This window comes from Pelophylax lessonae (genome assembly GCF_965119305.1).
Source record: "Pelophylax lessonae genome assembly, chromosome: 7".
In the NCBI taxonomy this organism is placed as follows: domain Eukaryota; kingdom Metazoa; phylum Chordata; class Amphibia; order Anura; family Ranidae; genus Pelophylax; species Pelophylax lessonae.
This window is the reverse complement of record NC_138774.1, coordinates 215558304-215578958: the sequence shown is the minus strand read 5'-3', so window position 1 is coordinate 215578958 and position 20655 is coordinate 215558304. Positions and strand designations below refer to the sequence as shown.

At 44.7% G+C, this 20655-nt stretch overlaps 1 protein-coding gene across 1 annotated transcript in view; it reads left to right on the top strand.

The window, feature by feature from the left end:
- Positions 1-5412: 5412 nt before the first annotated feature.
- ENTPD2 (ectonucleoside triphosphate diphosphohydrolase 2) overlaps positions 5413-20655 on the top strand; it is a 114139-nt gene continuing 98896 nt past the window's right edge. Inside the window, exon 1 of the mRNA XM_082262840.1 lies at positions 5413-5551. Coding sequence (XP_082118966.1) covers positions 5435-5551 — 117 coding nt within the window. The 5' untranslated portion in view covers positions 5413-5434. The remainder of the gene's footprint in view (positions 5552-20655) is intronic.

Genomic DNA, 20655 nt, shown 5'->3' with positions numbered 1-20655 from the left:
AAGGTTTTTTTTTTTTTTAACCCCCCCCCCCCCCCCCCTTTCCTTAAAGATTTCAGTTTGTTTTTCAATTGAGATGTACAGTTAATAGGTCACATTAAAGGTGTCAAAAGTTTGGAAATTATTTATCTTTGTCTCATTTTTGTACATTACAGAAGCCTGACATTTTACCAGGGGTGTGTAGACTTTTTATATCCACGGTATATTAACTTTATACCTAATATAGAAATGAACAACAGTCAAGAACTAATATACAACAATAACGTCATAGAAAAGGGCTTGCACACACGTGTTGGGTTGAGAAAACCATCTAGTACAGGATGTGTCTGGTCTGCACTTCCGTCTACACTCAAATACTCCCATAGCGAGGACAAATGAGGTGATCATTACCAAATGCAAACAGACAAACACAATTAGCAATAGGGACACACCAGCCATACATTAAGACAAGATAACTTAGAAGAGAACAAACACTACATAAATAGAGGTGAATCCTGACCAAACAAGTCCTGGTGGCAAAAGGGCAAAACACGTTTCAAGGTCTGAAGGTTCTCCAACATAACCCACTCAAATAGTACAGAGTACTCAACTCCTGGGATTCTTCTCACCGCTTTGACTTTCTATACAGGGTCTACTATTGAAGACTTTCTGACCTTCTGAAAAATGCAATTTCTCTGGTTACTATACTGATTTCTTCATTTGGAATTTTCTAAATCATTGACCTGGAACAAGTATGTGGATCAGTAAAGTTGGAGCAAGGTCAGAAGGAACTTAAAGCGGATTTCCGGCCATGAAAAAAAAATTTCATTAAAAATACCCCTGGGACAGTCAGGGCTAGTACATTCCACAATGGATAGACTGTCCCGGTTCGCACTTACCTGAAAGAAGAAATACTTACCTTTAAAATTTCTTCTCCAGCGCTGCCATCTCGGATGTGGGCAGCTGAAGCCGGCGCGATCCTCTTCTGCGTCTTCTTCCGTGTCCTCTTCTCCCAGAATGAAAAGAAGGGGGGTGCTTTATTAGCCCCCATTTCTTTATGGGATGGCGGCAGGGGGGCTATTAGACAATAGGAGTTTAGTTACTTAGATTATCAGTAAAATTTTCCAGTCAGCTGTTGAACTTTTGACCTGGGTCAGTAAATGTTTGAGCTTCCCGCCTAAATCTGCGGGTATCCAGGCAGTTTTTGTATAAGACTGCGGTTTTCCCGCTTTTTTAACAGCTGTTTCCAGGCAGTTTTGAGCGTGGAGCTCCGCTCCCGCTCAAATATCCCGCTCTTTTCCTGGTAAACTAGCCCTAACTGGTTCTGTGGGGGGCTATTTAAGTAGTGGCTGCAGGGCTCCGGGTCACTTCACCTCAAGGATTTCGTCTACTGTGTTCCCCCACCCTCCCAACCCCCCTTTTTCTTTGGTTGTCGCGGCCAGTTATTAGTTATTGGCTCATACTGTCGCCTTAGCATTGGTGCTTTGGTGGACGCATTGTCAGTTGAATTGTTTTTTAAGTATCGGATGGATAATGGTTCTGAAAGTTTAAGTTATATTTGTCAACCTGAAGCCCCGTTCACACTAAGGCGACCTGTGAGGCGACCTGGTCGCCTCACAGGTCGCCGTAGGTCGCCTCCTATAGGGAAGCTGCGGACCCGTTCTAATAGGAGCGACACAAGTCGCTCCGACTTAGAAAAAGGGTCCGGAGCTTCTTTGGGGCGACCCGGAGGCGACCGCCATGGACTTCAATGTTATGAAGTCCGTGGCGGCCGCTCCGAGGTCGCGGCGCGCTGCTCGCACCGCGACCTCCGAGGTCGCGGTGCGAAGTAGCTTCGCTCGTATGTGAACGGGCACTGAGCCGTAGTGGCTAGGTTGTGTTTATGTTATTTTTGAAGATGTAAATAAAGTCTGAAGTATTTATTTATGTATTTATATTAAGCCAATAATTAAAGCAGCCGCGGCCTTTCATGTCCAAGCAAATATCGTGTGGTCTTTTATTTATTATTTAGTAGGTTTAGTATAAGGATTCATGTTATTTAAATGTTAGTAATCACAGCCTGCCTGCCTGCCATTCCCATGCGCCTGCACCGGCCCCGATCGTCACTTCTGGTGCGGCGCTGCATTCCTCCACAGCTTCTGGGCATGCCCAGAAGCTGCTTAGCAGGGAATGTGGCGCCGCACCGGAAGGGACGAGCGGGGCCGGTGCAGGCGCATTGATTCCTGGGAGCGATGACGTTCAGCTCCCAGGAATCATTGCAAACCGGAAGTGACGGCGCGGGCCGAGGGAGGAAGTGGAAGAAAGGTGAGTATATTTTTCTACAACAACAAGGTAAGTAAAAAAAATCTTAACTATCCATTTCTTTTTCAGGGGACAAATAGGAAGCGGATGGCCACAAAATCGACTATGTCGATTTTGTGGCCGGAACTCCGCTTTAAAGCTCCAACTTCCTTTTCACTAGAACAGAATGGAATGATGGATCCCAGCATAGATCATACCTCTGTACCATGTTGCTCTGTTGCCTGCAGATCCCCTGATATTCTGGGTTTAGTTTTGGCTTTGTACCATGAGACACTCTGTATATCCTGCTGATAGACTCTGTCCCTGCCTGCAGCAGATAGTCTACAGCATTCGCCTTTGTAGTCTTTCAGACTCTGCAAATGATGTAAATTCCTTCATAGCTCTGATGGTGGGTCTGATTGAATACAACCTAATTAGCATTTAATCCTGCCCAGTCACAGTCACCTTTCATCCTATTTTTAAACTGCTGCATTTGTAAATTCCAAAAGGCAATATAAAGGAAAAGTAGTAGTGATAAAAAAAAGCACTTGTGGGTGTAACTGATCAATTATTTTTGTACAATTCTCCTTTAAGGTTGTGTGGCAGGGGGTGTGTCCTGTGCCTACATACTTTTGCAAATAGGTGTCCCTTGATCCCATCTCAGAAATTTGGGAGGTATGCAGCTGCTGTGATATGAATGAGCCCTTATAAATAAACATTAACCACTTGCTGACTGCCTACATACTGCGGCAGGTCAGCTCTGTTGCATGAAACAACGTACCTGTACGTCATTTTTTGCAATAGCCACTGGGGGGCGGGCGCGTGCCGCATGAGGTGCGCTGATTGGACACATGGGGAAGCCAATCAGCAGGGCCGGCAGACCTGATGTCCGCCGGCCTTCTGCAGACCCAATGTCCGCCGGCCTCCCGCAGACCCTATGTCCGCCGGCTACCTGCAGACCCGATGTCCGCCGGCCACCTGCAGACCCGATGTCCGCCGGCCTCCTGCAGACCCGATGTCCGCCGGCCTCCTGCAGACCCGATGTCCGCCGGCCTCTTGCAGACCCGATGTCCGCCGGCCTCCTGCAGACCCAATGTCCGCCGGCCACCTGCAGGCCCGATGTCCGCCGGCCTCCTGCAGACCCGATGTCCGCCGGCCTCCTGCAGACCCGATGTCCGCTGGCCTCCTGCAGACCCGATGTCCGCCGGCCTCCTGCAGACCCGATGTCCGCCGGCCTCTTGCAGACCCGATGTCCGCCAGCCACAAATAAATAAAAATTCCATAAATCTATCTCATAGTTTGTAGATGCGATAACCTTTGCGCAAACCAATAAAAATACGATTATTGGGATTTTTTTTTACCAAAAATATGAAGCAGAATACATATTGGCCTAAACTGATTAAGAAATGTGATTTATGTGTTTTATAGCAGAAAGTAAAAAATATTGTTTTTATTTTTCAAAATTGTCGCTCTATTTTTGTTTATAGTGTTAAAAAAAAAATGGAGAGGTGATCAAATATCACCAAAAGAAAGCTCTATGTGTGGGAAAAAAAAGGAAATCAATTTTATTTGGGTACAGAGTCGCACGACTGCGCTATTGTCAGTTATAGTAACGCAGTGCCGTATCGCAAAAAATGACTTGGACATTAAGGGGGTAAAACCCTCCAAGGCTGAAGTGGTTAAACTGCAGTGTATAGAGGTGAATCAGCCACATAGGAAATAATAGGATTTCTAGGTAAATGCATTTTTATCTAATAATTCCTGTGTTTTGCTGCTGAAAATTGGCCAAGTGTGAACACACTAATAGCCTACAGGCTGCTCTTGGTTTGGATTGCTCTTCAGCCCTCAATCACATTGAGTGCAGCTTTGAAATCACGGGACTTCAACTGAAATTGCGTGATTTTAAAGCGTCATATAAGTGCGACTTAAGGTGCGACTTTGGAGACATCTGTGCGGCTTTATGCACAGATGTCTAAGCAAGTCGCACCCAAAATCACCAAAAGTAGTGCAGGAACTAATTTTTTAAATGAATGTGTCACCGCAAAGTTGGCGTCACACCAATTTGAACAGTACCGTAGCCGACAATAGGGTGCAACTTTTCATGCGATTTGATCTGTCATATCGCATGACAAGTCGCTCCAATGTGGAGGAAGGCTCGGAGAGCGGTTGACAGATGGTGAGTAGGCGTTATGTTGCCTCCCTAACACCTGATTTAACCATATAAATGGCACACTACTGCAATGCGATTGCGTGCGTTGCTCATAGTTGCCGCATGGTCCCATAGATTTGCATTAGTTGTGTTCTATGGAGGTAATATCTGTTTTTTACCCTGCATGCAGCAGCTCAGGGCTCTACACATGCTGTGCTTCACAGCTGCGCAAAAATGACACAGCATGTCGCATTTGGCAGGCGTTACTGCTGCAGGACACAACCAATCCAAATCTGTTGGGCCCAGCTTCAGTCGCCCCAAAACTGCATGCAATTGCAGGGCAGTAGTGCAGCATTTGCAGGGTTAAATCATGCAGTAAAGAGGTGACATACTGCCTCCTCACTGCCTGTCAAATCCCCTCTGAAGAGCAATCCAGTGCCGGTTGCTCTTCAGAGGACACGGTGTGTGTGTGAATGAGCCCTAACAATCTTGATCTTTGTAAAGTTAAATCAATAGGTTGCTTAATCCACTCTTCCATATGCCCCTGATGTTAACCCCTTCCCTGCTAGTGTCATTAGTACATTGACAGTGCATTTTTTTTATCACTGATCACTGAGGCTGAAGTGGTTAAGAAAAGGAATAGAATATAATGCATAGAAGCCTTTCTTGCCAACCAATCAGAATCCAGCTGTTAACTTTGGTTGGATTGGTTGTGGTGAGCACACATTACTGACGCTCCTCTCTCACTATACAGTGTTGTAGACTCTGTGCCTGCAGTGAGTCTTCGGGGGTTAACAAAATTCATTTTAATAAAATGCATATTTCAATAGTCTGTCCATGCATTACCTATGACCTGTCCCTGTGTATAATAAGGCTGACACATTCAGCCTTCCTTCCCCATTCTACCTAATACACCTTCTCAGCCAATCAGAGGCCAGAGCCGGTCATGTCTCCTCCCTCCTCCTCCCTCCTTCTGTCTGCTCCTTGTAAGAGCTGAAATGACCAAGCCAGTCGTTGTTGGTGCTGGAGATGGATAAGAAGGTGCTGGCGGTCCTCCTTCCTCTGGTGCTCTGTGTGATCGGGGTCATTGGGATCCTACTGCTGGCTCTGCCTGCCAGGGAGGTCACTGAGCCACCAAAGTTTAAGGTGAGTGCATAGAGAGAGAGAGAGAGAGATATCACCTGGGATCACCCCTCTGACAGCTGCAGCTTTCTGTGTATGCGATTCCAATTAACTGTGTGTGCGATTCCAGTACACTGTGTGTGCGATCCCAATACACTGTGTGTGCGATTCCAGTACACTGTGTGTGCGATCCCAATACACTGTGTGTGCGATCCCAATACACTGTGTGTGTGATTCCAGTACACTGTGTGTGCGATCCCAGTACACTGTGTGTGCGATCCCAATACACTGTGTGTGCGATCCCAGTACACTGTGTGTGCGATCCCAGTACACTGTGTGTGCGATTCCAGTACACTGTGTGTGCGATTCCAGTACACTGTGTGTGCGATTCCAGTACACTGTGTGTGCGATCCCAGTACACTGTGTGTGCGATCCCAGTACACTGTGTGTGCGATCCCAATACACTGTGTGTGCGATCCCAATACACTGTGTGTGCGATCCCAATACACTGTGTGTGCGTGCGATTCCAGTACACTGTGTGTGCGTGCGATTCCAGTACACTGTGTGTGCGTGCGATTCCAGTACACTGTGTGTGCGTGCGATTCCAGTACACTGTGTGTGCGTGCGATTCCAGTACACTGTGTGTGTGCGACTCCAGTACACTGTGCACTCCAATGCACTGTGTGTGCGATACCAATGCACTGTGCACTCCAATACACTGTGTGTGCGATTCCAATACACTGTGCACTCCAATACACTGTGTGTGTGCGATTTCCAGTACACTGTGTGCGATTCCAGTACACTGTGCACTCCAATGCACTGTGTGTGCGATTCCAATACACTGTGTGTGCGATTCCAATACACTGTGCACTCCAATGCACTGTGTGTGCGATTCCAATACACTGTGCACTCCAATACACTGTGTGTGCGATTCCAATACACTGTGCGATTCCAGTACACTGTGTGTGCGATTCCAATACACTGTGCACTCCAATGCACTGTGTGTGCGATTCCAATACACTGTGCACTCCAATACACTATGCACTCCAATGCACTGTGCACTCCAATACACTGTGTGTGCGATTCCAATACACTGTGTGTGCGACTCCAATGCACTGTGCACTCCAATGCACTGTGTGTGCGATTCCAATACACTGTGTGTGCGATTCCAATACACTGTGCACTCCAATACACTGTGTGTGCGATTCCAATACACTGTGCACTCCAATGCACCGTGTGTGCGATTCCAATACACTGTGCACTCCAATACACTGTGCACTCCAATACACTGTGTGTGTGTGCGCGATTCCAATACTCTGTGTGCGCGATCCCAGTACACTGTACTCTTATCAGTGCTTGCTGATCTCATCTCAGGTGAGCCATGTGTACTAATCACACCCACACCAACTTACCGTACCATCTATGTATACACCTCTATGGCTGCTGTCAGTGTCATTGGGGTTGCAGATTGACTCCGCTTCCCATCCATATGATATCACCAATGTATACGTATTTGCAGTATTATATTGAGGTTATACAATATAACACAGAACATGAACATGCCGGTGATTTTATGGGTTTGTATAGATAGATACTGAATAAAACGTTTGATTTCTATTATTTTATGATGTATATTATGTAAATGTTATACATAACTGCATGTATTTTTATTTTATATCTTCTATTTTATGAATAATTATTTAGTATTTTTATAATTGTTATATATTAGGTATAACTTTATTTTTATTTTTTTTTCTATTTGGGTTTTTTATTTTATGTATTTTGTTTTGTTTCTTATCTTCTATGTTATGTATTTTAGGTGTTTACTTTTTATTTTGTTTTTTGTTTTTTTTTAATTTTTTATATCTTCTATGTTATGTATATTTGTATAATTATTTTTATTAATATATGTATTTTTATTACATTTTATTTGTTGTTTGTTTTATGTACTTATTTCTAGTGTGTGTGTGTGTGTGTGTGTGTAAAATAAATAAATATAGATAGATATACACTGGAAAAAAGGGGTGCTTATTCAGTGGAGCTATTAGAATGGGAAAGAACTCATGGAGTATACAACATTTTCATAGATCAGTGGACATAAATAAAAAAGTTAGGTAATATATATATATATATATATATATATATATATATATATATATATATATATATATATATATATATATATATATATATTTATATTACCTAACTTTTTTATTTATGTCCACTGATCTATGAAAATGTTGTATACTCCATGAGTTCTTTCCCATTCTAATAGCTCTACTGAATAAGCACCCCTTTTTATTTATTTATATATATATATTAAAAACCTGTAGCATACGATAATGTGTCTCTGCATTTTGAGTGCTGTAAATAGAAAAAGAAAAGTGGTTATGGGGTTAAAGAACATCACCGGTTCTGGTCGCTCTTCACACTGCCTTAATAAAGCAGATAGCTGGGGATGTTTTAAAATAACTTTCACAGACACTTTGCAGCTGATGCTCGGTATCTGACGGCAAAAGTGTTATAACCGGTAGCAGGAGGGTTGGTTCACAGGTTTCTGCACTGGTATAAGCCTGTAAACTGCAATGAGTGGGGGACCATAAGTTCCAGCATGCCCTGCCTAAAATTTCACAGCAGAACTCCCAGTCCCCCAACAGAACAATTCCAACCACTGCAAGTTTCAGCATGCATTGTAAAGTGGTAGTGAGGGGAGTAGGTTCAGTACACTCTATTATAATGGTAGGCTGGTCTTGGTTTGGGGGGGGGGGGGGGGATAGTAGGAATGGGGAGTAGGTTCAGTACACTCTATTATAATGGTAGGCTGGTCTTGATTTGGGGGGGGGGGGGGAGTAGTAGGAATGGGGAGTAGGTTCAGTACACTGTATTATAATGGTAGGCTGGTCTTGGTTTGGTGGGGGGTAGTAGGAATGGGGAGTAGGTTCAGTACACTGTATTATAATGGTAGGCTGGTCTTGGTTTGGGGGGGGGGGGATAGTAGGAATGGGGAGTAGGTTCAGTACACTCTATTATAATGGTAGGCTGGTCTTGGTTTGGGGGGGGGGGGATAGTAGGAATGGGGAGTAGGTTCAGTACACTGTATTATAATGGTAGGCTGGTCTTGGTTTGGTGGGGGGTAGTAGGAATGGGGAGTAGGTCCAGTACACTGTATTATAATAGTAGGCTGGTCTTGGTTTGGGGGGGGGGGGGGGTAGTAGGAATGGGGAGTAGGACCAGTACACTATATTGCAATGGTAGGCTGGTCTTGGTTTGGAATGGGGGGGGGGGGATAGTAGGAATGGGGAGTAGGTTCAGTACACTCTATTATAATGGTAGGCTGGTCTTGGTTTGGGGGGGGGGGATAGTAGGAATGGGGAGTAGGTTCAGTACACTGTATTATAATGGTAGGCTGGTCTTGGTTTGGTGGGGGGTAGTAGGAATGGGGAGTAGGTCCAGTACACTGTATTATAATAGTAGGCTGGTCTTGGTTTGGGGGGGGGGGGGTAGTAGGAATGGGGAGTAGGACCAGTACACTATATTGCAATGGTAGGCTGGTCTTGGTTTGGAATGGGGGGGGGGATAGTAGGAATGGGGAGTAGGTTCAGCACACTCTATTATAATGGTAGGCTGGTCTTGGTTTGGGGGGGGGATAGTAGGAATGGGGAGTAGGTTCAGTACACTGTATTATAATGGTAGGCTGGTCTTGGTTTGGGGGGGGGGGGTAGTAGGAATGGGGAGTAGGACCAGTACACTATATTGCAATGGTAGGCTGGTCTTGGTTTGGAATGGGGGGGGGGGATAGTAGGAATGGGGAATAGGTTCAGCACACTCTATTATAATGGTAGGCTGGTCTTGGTTTGGGGGGGGGGGGGAGTAGTAGGAATGGGGAGTAGGTTCAGTACACTCTATTATAATGGTAGGCTGGTCTTGGTTTGGGGGGGGGGGGGTAGTAGGAATGGGGAGTAGGTCCAGTACACTGTATTATAATAGTAGGCTGGTCTTGGATTGGGGGGGGGGGGATAGTAGGAATGGGGAGTAGGTTCAGTACACTCTGTTATAATGGTAGGCTGGTCTTGGTTTGGGGGGGGGGGGGGAGTAGTAGGAATGGGGAGTAGGTCCAGCAAACTCTATTATAATGGTAGGCTGGGCCTGGTCTGGGGTGGGGATAGGAGGGGGTAGTAGGAATGGGGGAGTAGGTCCAGTACACTCTGTTATTATAGTAGGCTGGTCTGGGGTGGGGGGGGGAGCGGGGGAATAGTAGGAATGGGGAGTAGGTCCAGTACACTCTGTTAGAATGGTAGGCTGGTCTTGGTTTGGGGGGGGGGGGGGGAGTAGTAGGAATGGGGAGTAGGTCCAGCAAACTCTATTATAATGGTAGGCTGGGCCTGGTCTGGGGTGGGGATAGGAGGGGGTAGTAGGAATGGGGGAGTAGGTCCACTACACTCTGTTATTATAGTAGGCTGGTCCTGGTCTGGGGTGGGGGGGGAGCGGGGGAATAGTAGGAATGGGGAGTAGGTCCAGTACACTCTGTTATTATAGTAGGCTGGTCTGGGGTGGGGGGGGGGAGCGGGGGAATAGTAGGAATGGGGAGTAGGTCCAGTACACTCTGTTAGAATGGTAGGCTGGTCCTGGTCTGGGGTGGGGGGGGGGGATAGGAGGGGGTAGTAGGAATGGGGAGTAGGTCCAGTACACTCTGTTATTATAGTAGGCTGGTCCTGGTCTGGGGTGGGGGGGGGGGGGGATAGGAGGGGGTAGTAGGAATGGGGAGTAGGTCCAGTACACTCTGTTATTATAGTAGGCTGGTCCTGGTCTGGGGTGGGGGGGGGATAGGAGGGGGTAGTAGGAATGGGGAGTAGGTCCAGTACACTGTTATTACAATAGGCTGGTCTTGGTTTGGTGGCATCCAGCAGGAAACGTTTTGTAAAGAAGGAAGGTGACCGGGGGGGGGATTTGTCGTTCTCTAACACAAGGTCTTTTTGAAGGAAAGGCCAGTGTGATGTCCGTGAACTTGCAGTTCTGTTTCACAGGGAAAGTCATTGTAGCATACCGGGGACTTGTAGTTCAACCTATAAATCTCAGGCAGGAAATCGTTGGCCTTCCATTCTACAATCTGATTGTACGAACTCCTTTAGATTTACCAAAATGATGTAATATGGGGACGCACCTAAAGAATTGATTGCATTTGTATCAAATCAGGTAGGCCCTTACAATACATAACTGATGGTAGATCTAAAGGACATTGTACAATTGGTTGTATGGTCACCTTTAAAGGAAGAAGCGGTCATCAAATGCAGGGACTTGTAGTACCACTGCATATGGTTTTTAGGTTGTCTCTGTATGCTGGGACTTGCAGGTCCTCACTGGATGCCCTAGCCTATGTATGAAGCCTGTATACAGCATCTAGTGGTTTGTAGTAGCGTGCCGGCCATGCGTATCATTTGTTTGGCTGTGTCAGGAGTCCTGTGAATGGGGGAATTCCCTCTCCAGATGGCACAGGAAAGCAGTGTTCCCCCCCATTCATCATTCTCTGTCCTTGTGGCCCTCTAACCACTGACAATAGCAGGAAATAGGGGCCCGGGAGTAGAATTACTGTCAGTTAGCAATTCACTGTTACATTCAACATCTGGAGCTGAAAGAATCTATAATAACACTGCTCAGGGAGAACTCTGCACTACTACGATCTCACTGCTTTAGGGTACATTCCAATCAGCCATGAAATCTTTCTATAGCAAGGTTTCCAGGCCTGTGGCCTGATGTGGTTCTGCCATTAGTACCGGTACTCTCTCCAGCCCATGTGAGCTATGACCCTGGGTGTGACAACTGAAGCAGCGACAACTCCGGCATCTTTGTTTGTGGTTTTTTTTATTTGATTTTAAGGGGATAGGAGAAGGGAAAGAGTGGGATACTCCTTGAGGCTTGAACTAATTACATGTGGGACTTTACTCCTGAAAAATGCCCGTTGGTGCTTCCTTGACACCAGCCAACGCTCACTAACACTGTATATAGCCTGTAGAACACAGAAGTGCTGAATCCTCGACTAGGAGTTCAGAAGATCCAGGACTGAGAACTGTAGAACTCCTGACACTGTTGTGCTGTGGAAGTCACTGAATACTGTCCCCCGCTTTGACTAGCTTGAGGTAGTGTGAGGTAGAACTCTGTATAGCTGTACTTGCAACTGACACACTCTGCACAATTTAGGGCCCAACCGCAGGTGCCCCCTGTAATGGTATTGTGCGTTGGCACCCTAGTTTGTCAGGCCGCCATTTCGTTCAAACGCTGTCGCAAGCATCCATCTTGTGGTACGAGCTTAGTTGACAGTGTTAGAAATGGTCATTCTTACCAGTCTCATCCTCCAGCCTTTTGGCAGTGTAATGACCCCCTGGGTCACTGAATGCCAGGTTCCTGGACAGCTGACATTTTTCACACCTTTACTTTACACAAGCAGATTGACCAAGCAGACCTTTCCGTCTCCTCATGCTCTAGAGTGAATTGGTAATCTGAACACAGCATACGGCTCCTAGGTCATTCGGAAAATGACACAGTTGACCACAAAACGTCATATCTTTTTACCCAAACATAACATATTAACAAAAAGTAGATATTTGGGTGCCCCATAAAATACCAATCGAATTAAGACCCAACACGGATACCTTCAGGCCTAGGAAAGACGAGCTAGCGATCCGATGCCGTACAGGTCAGAGGTTATTCCAAAATAACCTATGTTTAGTGTCTAAAGATAGGACATTCCAAACCGGACCATAAGATAACGGTTTCAAGCGTGTAACCGTTTCATAACTCAAGATATGAGTGCTTTTATTAATCTGTCAAACGGAGGTCCCATAACTTTGTCTCTAAGCTCTTAAATGCCACTTGACCCAAACAAACCTGCCTCCTGAAGCGCGCTACTGTGTGTTACCGACGGTTATTTTAAAGTCATAATTGATATTTGTACTGTTTAGGCTAACCTATCTGAACCATTCTGGTCTGAGGTGACAGTGGGTGTGTTACAGATGGTTATTCTAAAGTCATAATTGATATTTGTAAAATCACGAGCATCCGCTAAGCTCAAACGTAGCGGTGGTGGCAGAGAAAGGGTTAATCGTTTAACCCAGTGACAATCGCTCTCAGTCTGCTGGCATCTAGATTGGGGTCCCGCAAGCTGGACAATCTGTGTGCTGGGTGCAGCCGAGAGTGGCATTGTTACGCAAGTGACGGCAGGGTGTGAGATTGCTTGGTCTTTGGTCACGAGGTGGATGAGAAGGCCAGGGGTCTGATACCTGCCACCGTCACACCCCCTTTCACTTAAACTCTTCAGGGTCCACTGACTATGTACCCCCTCTGTAGCTTCGGGATCCTCAACCTAGGTACCCCCTTTATAACTAACTAGCTGACACTGGATCCCAGAACCTCTTCCGGAGTGGTCCCCTCTAACTTCAGGCAGACCCCCAGGGGCAATCCTCAGTACTCACGACCTGTGTAGACTTTCCTGGGACTGAACCCCTCTGTCTCTCCGCAGGTTCTCAGCACACCGGATCCCCCTCAGCTCACTCGGCACTCTCTGGACACTCAGGTGACACCCTGAGACATCCATCTTCCTCAGACCGAAGGAGAGACAGCCGCACTCTCCTTCCTGGGACTCTGCTCCCGCCAAAGACACCCGGTCACGCACTTCCCCCAAACTTATACCCACTCCCAGAATCCTTTGCAGCCTAATCTGCCTCCTGGGGTAGTTGCAAGCTGGGATGTGTCCCCTGATTGGGCTTCCCACACTGCCCTATGAGAAGCCTCTCACAGGAGCCAGTGGGGATATTTCTCCCTTAAGCAGGCACATCTGGAAGCCATGACACCCTACCTAACAAATCACAGCCCTGCTGTTAAGCAGACAAAGCCCACTATATCTTTACCTAGCACCTACCTGTAGGGTGCTACATTTCTAGTACGAGTTAATTAAAGAACACATTGTGCTTGTTAATTGTCATCCTGGCATTCATCTTCAGCAGCAGAGAACTATATAAGGAATGATAATTTGGGATGATTTAGAAACAAATCATTTCTAAATGGAATGTGGAATCCGTTCTATCTTCTTTTAGGGGTTAGTCTACTCAAAAATTACCTTTACCAACAACCACTACCCCAAAAGGAAATTAAATTTCAGTTACTGGGGACATGTCCTTGGCTGCCTTGCCCGTTGGCTTCCTATCTGTTGGGGGCTCCACTGGGGCAATCTACCTGCCATAGTTCCCATCTCTGTTCCTGGTCTCCTTGGGGTGCTAGCCCATTTTTTTTTGAACTGGCAGGTGTTTCAATGTTTCCAGCAGCGTTATTCATGATCTCAAAATGTAGCAGGTAGATCAGGACCATAGATGGTCAAGCAAGCATAGGTTGGGTGGAGGCAGCTCTCACCAAAAAACTAACTACCAGTTCACTCCAGACAATGTGTCCGTGGGCCCCAATGCAGAATGCTGACCCTCCAATTGAGTTTAGGCTCCCTAATCTCCAGGTGACCAGTATGGGGCAAGATCACTGGCTTATGTAGAATATTTTATTATTGGGTGCCATCTTTCTAAAGAATTTCTAGTACTTATAGGGCGGGTTAATGGGTGGGTGGGTTGGTTGAACTCTGTTAATACACTTAAAGCTGAATCACCAGTGTTGGATGGACTGACCCTTCAAATGATAATTGTACTGTCCACTCTGAACTACTGCAGTTTATAGCTCAATTCCAGGAAACCGCTTTATTGCATTGTTGAAATATTCATATGTCAATGAATTTACCTGCCAAGATATTTGTAATCCCGTTCAGCTGCTCTCATAATCTAATATAGGCACCCCTGCCAGAATATGTAGCCGATTCTCTGACCTCCTTTCCAGTAGGAAGAGTGGAAATCCATCATAATGACCACCGCAGGTGTGCGGACCCAGGAATTTAGCATAGAGATTTCACCAATAGGTGCTGACAGCAAGGGCAGGTGGTTTTGAGTGAACTTGCCCTTTATTAAGCTCTACAACAGGCATGTCCAACCGGGGGCCGCATGAGGCCCAGAACCGCAGGCAATGCGGCCCACTGCCCCCTGACAATTTTTTTTTTTTTGCTGGGGAGGAAGGAAGTCGAGTCAGGGGAGATCATCCACTAGTTGTGTTAAATTAGTGCTGGGGGGGAAGGGGCGTGGCAGCACAGGAAGGGAGCGGCGGCGGTTTAATACTTATATACCTTAACTAATAGTATATATTTTATATGCGGCCCGAGAAAATTTCTCTACACTCAATGTGGCCCAGAGAAGCCAAAAGGTTGGACACCCATGCTCTACAACTTAATAAAGATCCCACCTGCTGCTTGGACTAACACAGAACCTGCCTTCTGCCTCCCTATGCATGCCTGGGACCAATGACAGCATGTCACAGACCTGCTTAAAGCGGAGTTCCGGCCACAAAATCAACATAATCGATTTTGTGGCCATCCGCTTGCTTTTCTTCACCTGAAAAGGAAATGGATAGTTAGGATTTTTTTTTTACTTGTAGAAAGAAATACTCACCTTTCTTCCACTTCCTCCCGCGCCATCACTTCCGGTTTGCAATGATTCCTGGGAGCTGGAACGTCATCGCTCCCAGGAATCAATGCGACGGCACCGGCCCCGCTCGTCACTTCCGGTGCGACGCCGCATTCCCTGCTAAACAGCTTCTGGGCTTCTGGGGCCGGTGGTGCAGGCACATTCTGGGAGAAGAGGACACAGGAGAGGATGCAGAAGAGGATCGCGCTGGCTCCAGCTGCCCACAACAGAGATGGCAACGCTGGAGAAGAAATTTTAAAAGTGAGTATTTCTTCTTGCAGGTAAGTGCGAACTGGGACAGATCAGAGGCTAGCCATTGTGGAATGTACTAGCCTTGACTGTCCCGGGTTATTTCATTTAATTTTTTTTTTTTTTTTTTTTGTGGCCGGAACTCCGCTTTAACCCTCATGAGGAGTGCCATGTATACCCTACCTAGGAGCACTGTGAAAAGCCTGTTCAGTATGGCTGCAGCAAACCCTTTGACTCTTTGTTCCATACGAAGTGTGTGTGGTCCTCATATCAGTTCTCAGTTCTGACCGTTGGTTGTCCAGTAACACCATCCTCTGCCTTCTTTAGCACATGCAGAAAAACTATGTGGGAAGCAATATAAAGGCATGCAATGCTGATTCCCCCCCCCCCCCCCATTTGAAAATGCTAATAACGCGGCTGTCAGACTAATCCTTTGACTTGGATACAATCTAAGGTTGGCCATACACACACTCACACTATATTACCAAAAGTATTGGGACGCCTGCCTTTCCACGCACATGAACTTTAATGGCGGCATCCTAGTCTTAGTCTGTAGGGTTCAATATTGAGTTGGCCCACCCTTTGCAGCTATAACAGCTTCAACTCTTCTGGGAAGGCTGTCCACAAGATTTAGGAGCGTGTCTATGGGAATGTTTGACCATTCTTCCAGAAGCTCATTTGTGAGGTTAGGCACTGATGTTGGACGAGAAGGTAGATTCATCCCAAAGGTGTTTTATCGGGTTGAGGTCAGGTCTCTGTGCAGGCCAGTCAAGTTCCTCCATCCCAAACTGGCTAATCAATGTCTTTATGGATCTTGCTTTGTGCACTGGTGTTCAGTCATGTTGGAACAGGATGGGGCCATCCCCAAACTTTCCAGAAAGTTGAAAGAAAGGGGGAGTGGTCTGACACTAGCCATTGTGTGCACCTCCATCCCTAATTCAAATGCAAAGAAAAGAGTGCCCAGATGGGACTTTAATTGAGGTGCACGCAATAGTCACTACTATGGAATAATGAATGTATTGGTTTATTGTAAAAACATAACTGAATATGAACAAGTACCAACAAGTAACAGATGTCAAGATATTAATACAAAATATATATATGTTGCTCTGTAATCCTGTCATGTTGATCATGTTTTGTATTAATATCTTAACATCTGTTACTTGTCGGTACTTGTTCATATTCAGTTATGTTTTTACAATAAACCAATACATTCATTATTCCATAGTAGTGACAATTGCGTGCACCTCAATTAAAGTCCCATCTGGGCACTCTTTTCTTTGCGTTTTCCAGAAAGTTGGGAGCGTGAAATTTTGTCCAAAATGTCTTGGTATGCTGAAGCCTTTAAGAGTTCCCTTCACTAAAACTAAGGGGCCAAGCCCAACCCCACACCATAACTACACCCCCTCCACCAATTGATTTGGACCAGTGCAAAAGGCAAGGTCCATAAAGACGTGGAGGAACTTGACTGGCCTGTACAATTTGTGACCTCAACCCAATAGAACACCTTTGGGATAAATTAGAGCGGAGACTGTGAGCCAGGCCTCATCAACATCAGTGCCTGACCTCACAAATGCGCTTCTGGAAGAACGGTCAAACATTCCCAAAGACATGGATGAGGGAGTTTTGAGTGCAGGAACTTGACTGGGAAAAATGAATTGGGATGAATTCGTGCAGAGACTGCGAGCCAGGCCTTCTTGTCTAACATCAGTGCCTGACCTCACAAATTGTGATAAAGGCCAAGCGGGCTACTTTGTTGAAGTGGTTGTACAGAGATGATGTCTGCAGCTATGTGACATAGTTTTGCAGGAAGTGGTTAAAGAACTGAGGGCGCTGATGAGCACCCTTGTAGTTTATTCACATGTCCTGCAGCTTTCAAACAGACTGAGGCAGAAAGCTGCAGGGCTTGTCTTCAGAAGCCTTTGCACCCCTGATCCACTGATCGCAGGTGCAATGCTCTCCAAGCTCCTGCAGGGAAACACAGGGAAACGCGCATATATATATATATATATATATATATATATATATATATATATATATATATATATATATATATATATATATATATATATATATATATATATATATATATATATATATATATATATATATATATATATATATATATATATATATATATATATATATATATATATATATATATATATATATATATATATATATATGCACTTCTTTTTTTTTTTTTTTTGCAACAAATATGTGGATTTATTTTCTGGAATGATGAACTTCTTAATGAATCTTAAAAATATTTCCTCCCAACACTAAACCCCCCCCCCCCATCCCTTTAAAATCTAACACATATTGATTACACAGAAAAACGAGGACCAATGCGCTACCTGAGGGGTCTGACTCTGAATAGAATCGGTGATATAAATCAAATGGTGAATATTGTATAGTGTATACCAGAAAAAGCTGCCAATCTTAATCGGTGTCCCCACCGTGACTAACCATGTGCTAATAAACAAAAATCGGCGCTAATTCAAATGAAATCTCTCAAATATAACGTGCTACATGTGAACAAAATATACTGCAATAATGATAGTGACAAATTCCATAAATATATCCGGTGTAAATGAAAATATTAATGAATAAATAACAGTGCAAAAAATAAAGAGTCCAAATAAATGTCCAGATAAATCGTATTCAACAGTGATCCTGAGTGTGTAAACAATCTTCCAATATGACATCAATCTTGGTGATCACATTAAATGCTTGCAAAATGTTCCTCTTATCACTCGAAACAAACAAGTTTGTAGTGGCCGCTTACCTCAATACACACCAAACAAAGTGTGTGTAAATCCAAGCCCAAACGATATCCCAGAGTGGATGGATGGTGGGATCCCAAAAGCGAGCAGTGGTTAATTTCCTCCAATTCCGGATATAGTTATGGAATTTGTCACTATTATTATTGCAGTATATTTTGTTCACATGTAGCACGATATATTTGAGAGATTTCATTTGAATTAGCGCTGATTTTTTTTTTTTTTGTTTATTAGCACAATATTAATTACACAGGTTCTGTGGCTGATTAAGGTGGTAATTAAATTCAGTGCCTTATCTGCATTAAATTAGCCCCTGAACCTGTGTAATTGTGTTCAGTTTTAAAGGCATGAGGTGGCAACCCTAATGTACATCTTTCTTACCCAAGGTAGTCAACCTAGTAGGTGAGGAGGGAGCATTTTTAGGATTTGGCCTGGAATTCCACGTTTTCACTTAACTGGAGCAAGTATGCAGCCAGTGAAGTCAAACCTCTAATTTGTCTATGTTCCCTGGACACCGCTCCTCTTGGAGATGTGGAACCCGGGCCTGTACAACATTTCACGTCTTTTGGGACTGCCCAAATATCCAACCTTTTTGGAGACAAGTTCTACAGATTGTCCACAAATTAACGGGACTTCTCCCTTTTTGACAACCCTGCTGCAGTGATTCTAAATTTTAACCCCTATGTCCAGTTAGAAATACTGTAAGTCACTACTAAAAAATGTACCGATTGCCACTAGGGCCTGCAATCCTGTGGAAAAGCCAATCTCCACCTACCATCTCTCAATGGTAAAGAACATCCAACACCTGGAGCACTTGACTGCTGCTCTTAGAAATAAAAGGGAGGAGCACAATGGCTTCATGGGGACATGTTTATCTATGCAGATGAATACTTATCATTATCCTAACCTGCTAACATTTACTGCATTGGATTCGATTTGAGGTCATGTTGATTCAACCATGGATCCTCACCTCTTCCATCCGCCCCTTCATTCTTTTTTTCTTTTACCCCTCTTTCTTCTCTTTTCATGTATTCCCGCGCTAGTGTGAACCAACTCTAAATAACATCAAAAATAAATAGTCCTTTTAAAAGTGATTTAAAATCCCAAAAAAGTGCTTGCGTGCAGATATTCAATTTAAGGTGCTCAAAGGTGACAGGTGACCCCTCTTGGTTCCCTACTCACTGCAATAGTGGATATATATAGCTTGAAATGTCAATAGAGATGTTGTACCCAGCCTCCTTCTGAAGATATCACAAGACTGCTAGTGTCTCCTAGGTGGGATTGGTCCAAGTCTTCTCCGTGGACCCCAAGTAGAAAGACAAAAAGGACCGCATATAGTGTAGTATGTTTATAAAATGTATTGCCCCAATATAATAAAAAACATACTCCCAAACCAAAGTAAATGGATCGCAGTGTATGAGAAACAGATGATGGTGGACGCCGCTGGTAGCGTGCATTCCACTGCCGATCCAGGAAGTAAACCGGAAGTGACGATGCGTCCAAGCCGTACCGGAAATGCATCCAGCCTACAGCACCTGGTATTCCCAGGCGGTCTCCCATCCAGGTACTAACCAGGCCTGACCCTGCTTAGCTTCCGAAATCAGATGAGATCGGGCGCGTTCAGGGTGATGTGGCCGTAGGCAAAGGAATCAAGCAATTTCTAGACTGACAGCTCACACATAGTGGGACCGTTATCAACTTGTTTAATTTATCTATAATTGCTTTTATTGGTTCTATATGCTAGCGCTGTTTTACATTTTTAAATTTGACCATCTACCCTATGGTACTTCTCTCCCCTTTTTTTCAAAGTATTTTCTAAAAAAATAAAGTTTTCTGTGTGCATTAGCATTGTAGGTATGACCACTTGGAGGCCATGTGTACCGATTCTGATTCTTGTACTCCTCAACTTGTTTTGTTTCCTCAATAGCAGCTACCTAAAGATGTATGTTTTTAAAGGCTTCAGTGAGGGTCCATACTTATTTATCTCAATGGTAGTTCTAATTGGGAAATTTTACAGTATCTCACAAAAGTGAGTACACCCCTCATTTTCCGTAGGGGAGGAAAGCAGTGACGGCATCCGTACCTCTTACTCCAGGTTCCCTTGTAAGGAAAAACATTTAATAATCAGGTAAACTTGATTGCGGAAACAATGCTTCTTCTGAGAACTTTCCTCTGTAACCAGATGTCTATTCTCAGTAAAGAAAGAGGCTTTGTTGGAAAGTTATTACATGTTTTGCTGGGGAAGTGTTCCTCATGAGGAGTTGGAATAATGAGTCTGAACTGTAAACAATACAGATAATACCATTTTATGAGAAAATAATGACCCCCTATTTATCAGCGTCTGAAGGAAGTACTCATCTGGTTGGCCATTGCAATCACTCCAATTACACCCATAATCTTTTTGTAGTGGGGGCATAAAATATTATAACTGAGTCAAAGGATTAAGGCTAGGTTCACGCTTGTGCAATCACAGACATTGCATGTGAGTTGCACCGTATTGCTCTACAGATCCCATGCGATGCAAATTCACCCATACAAAAACTGTATGGCT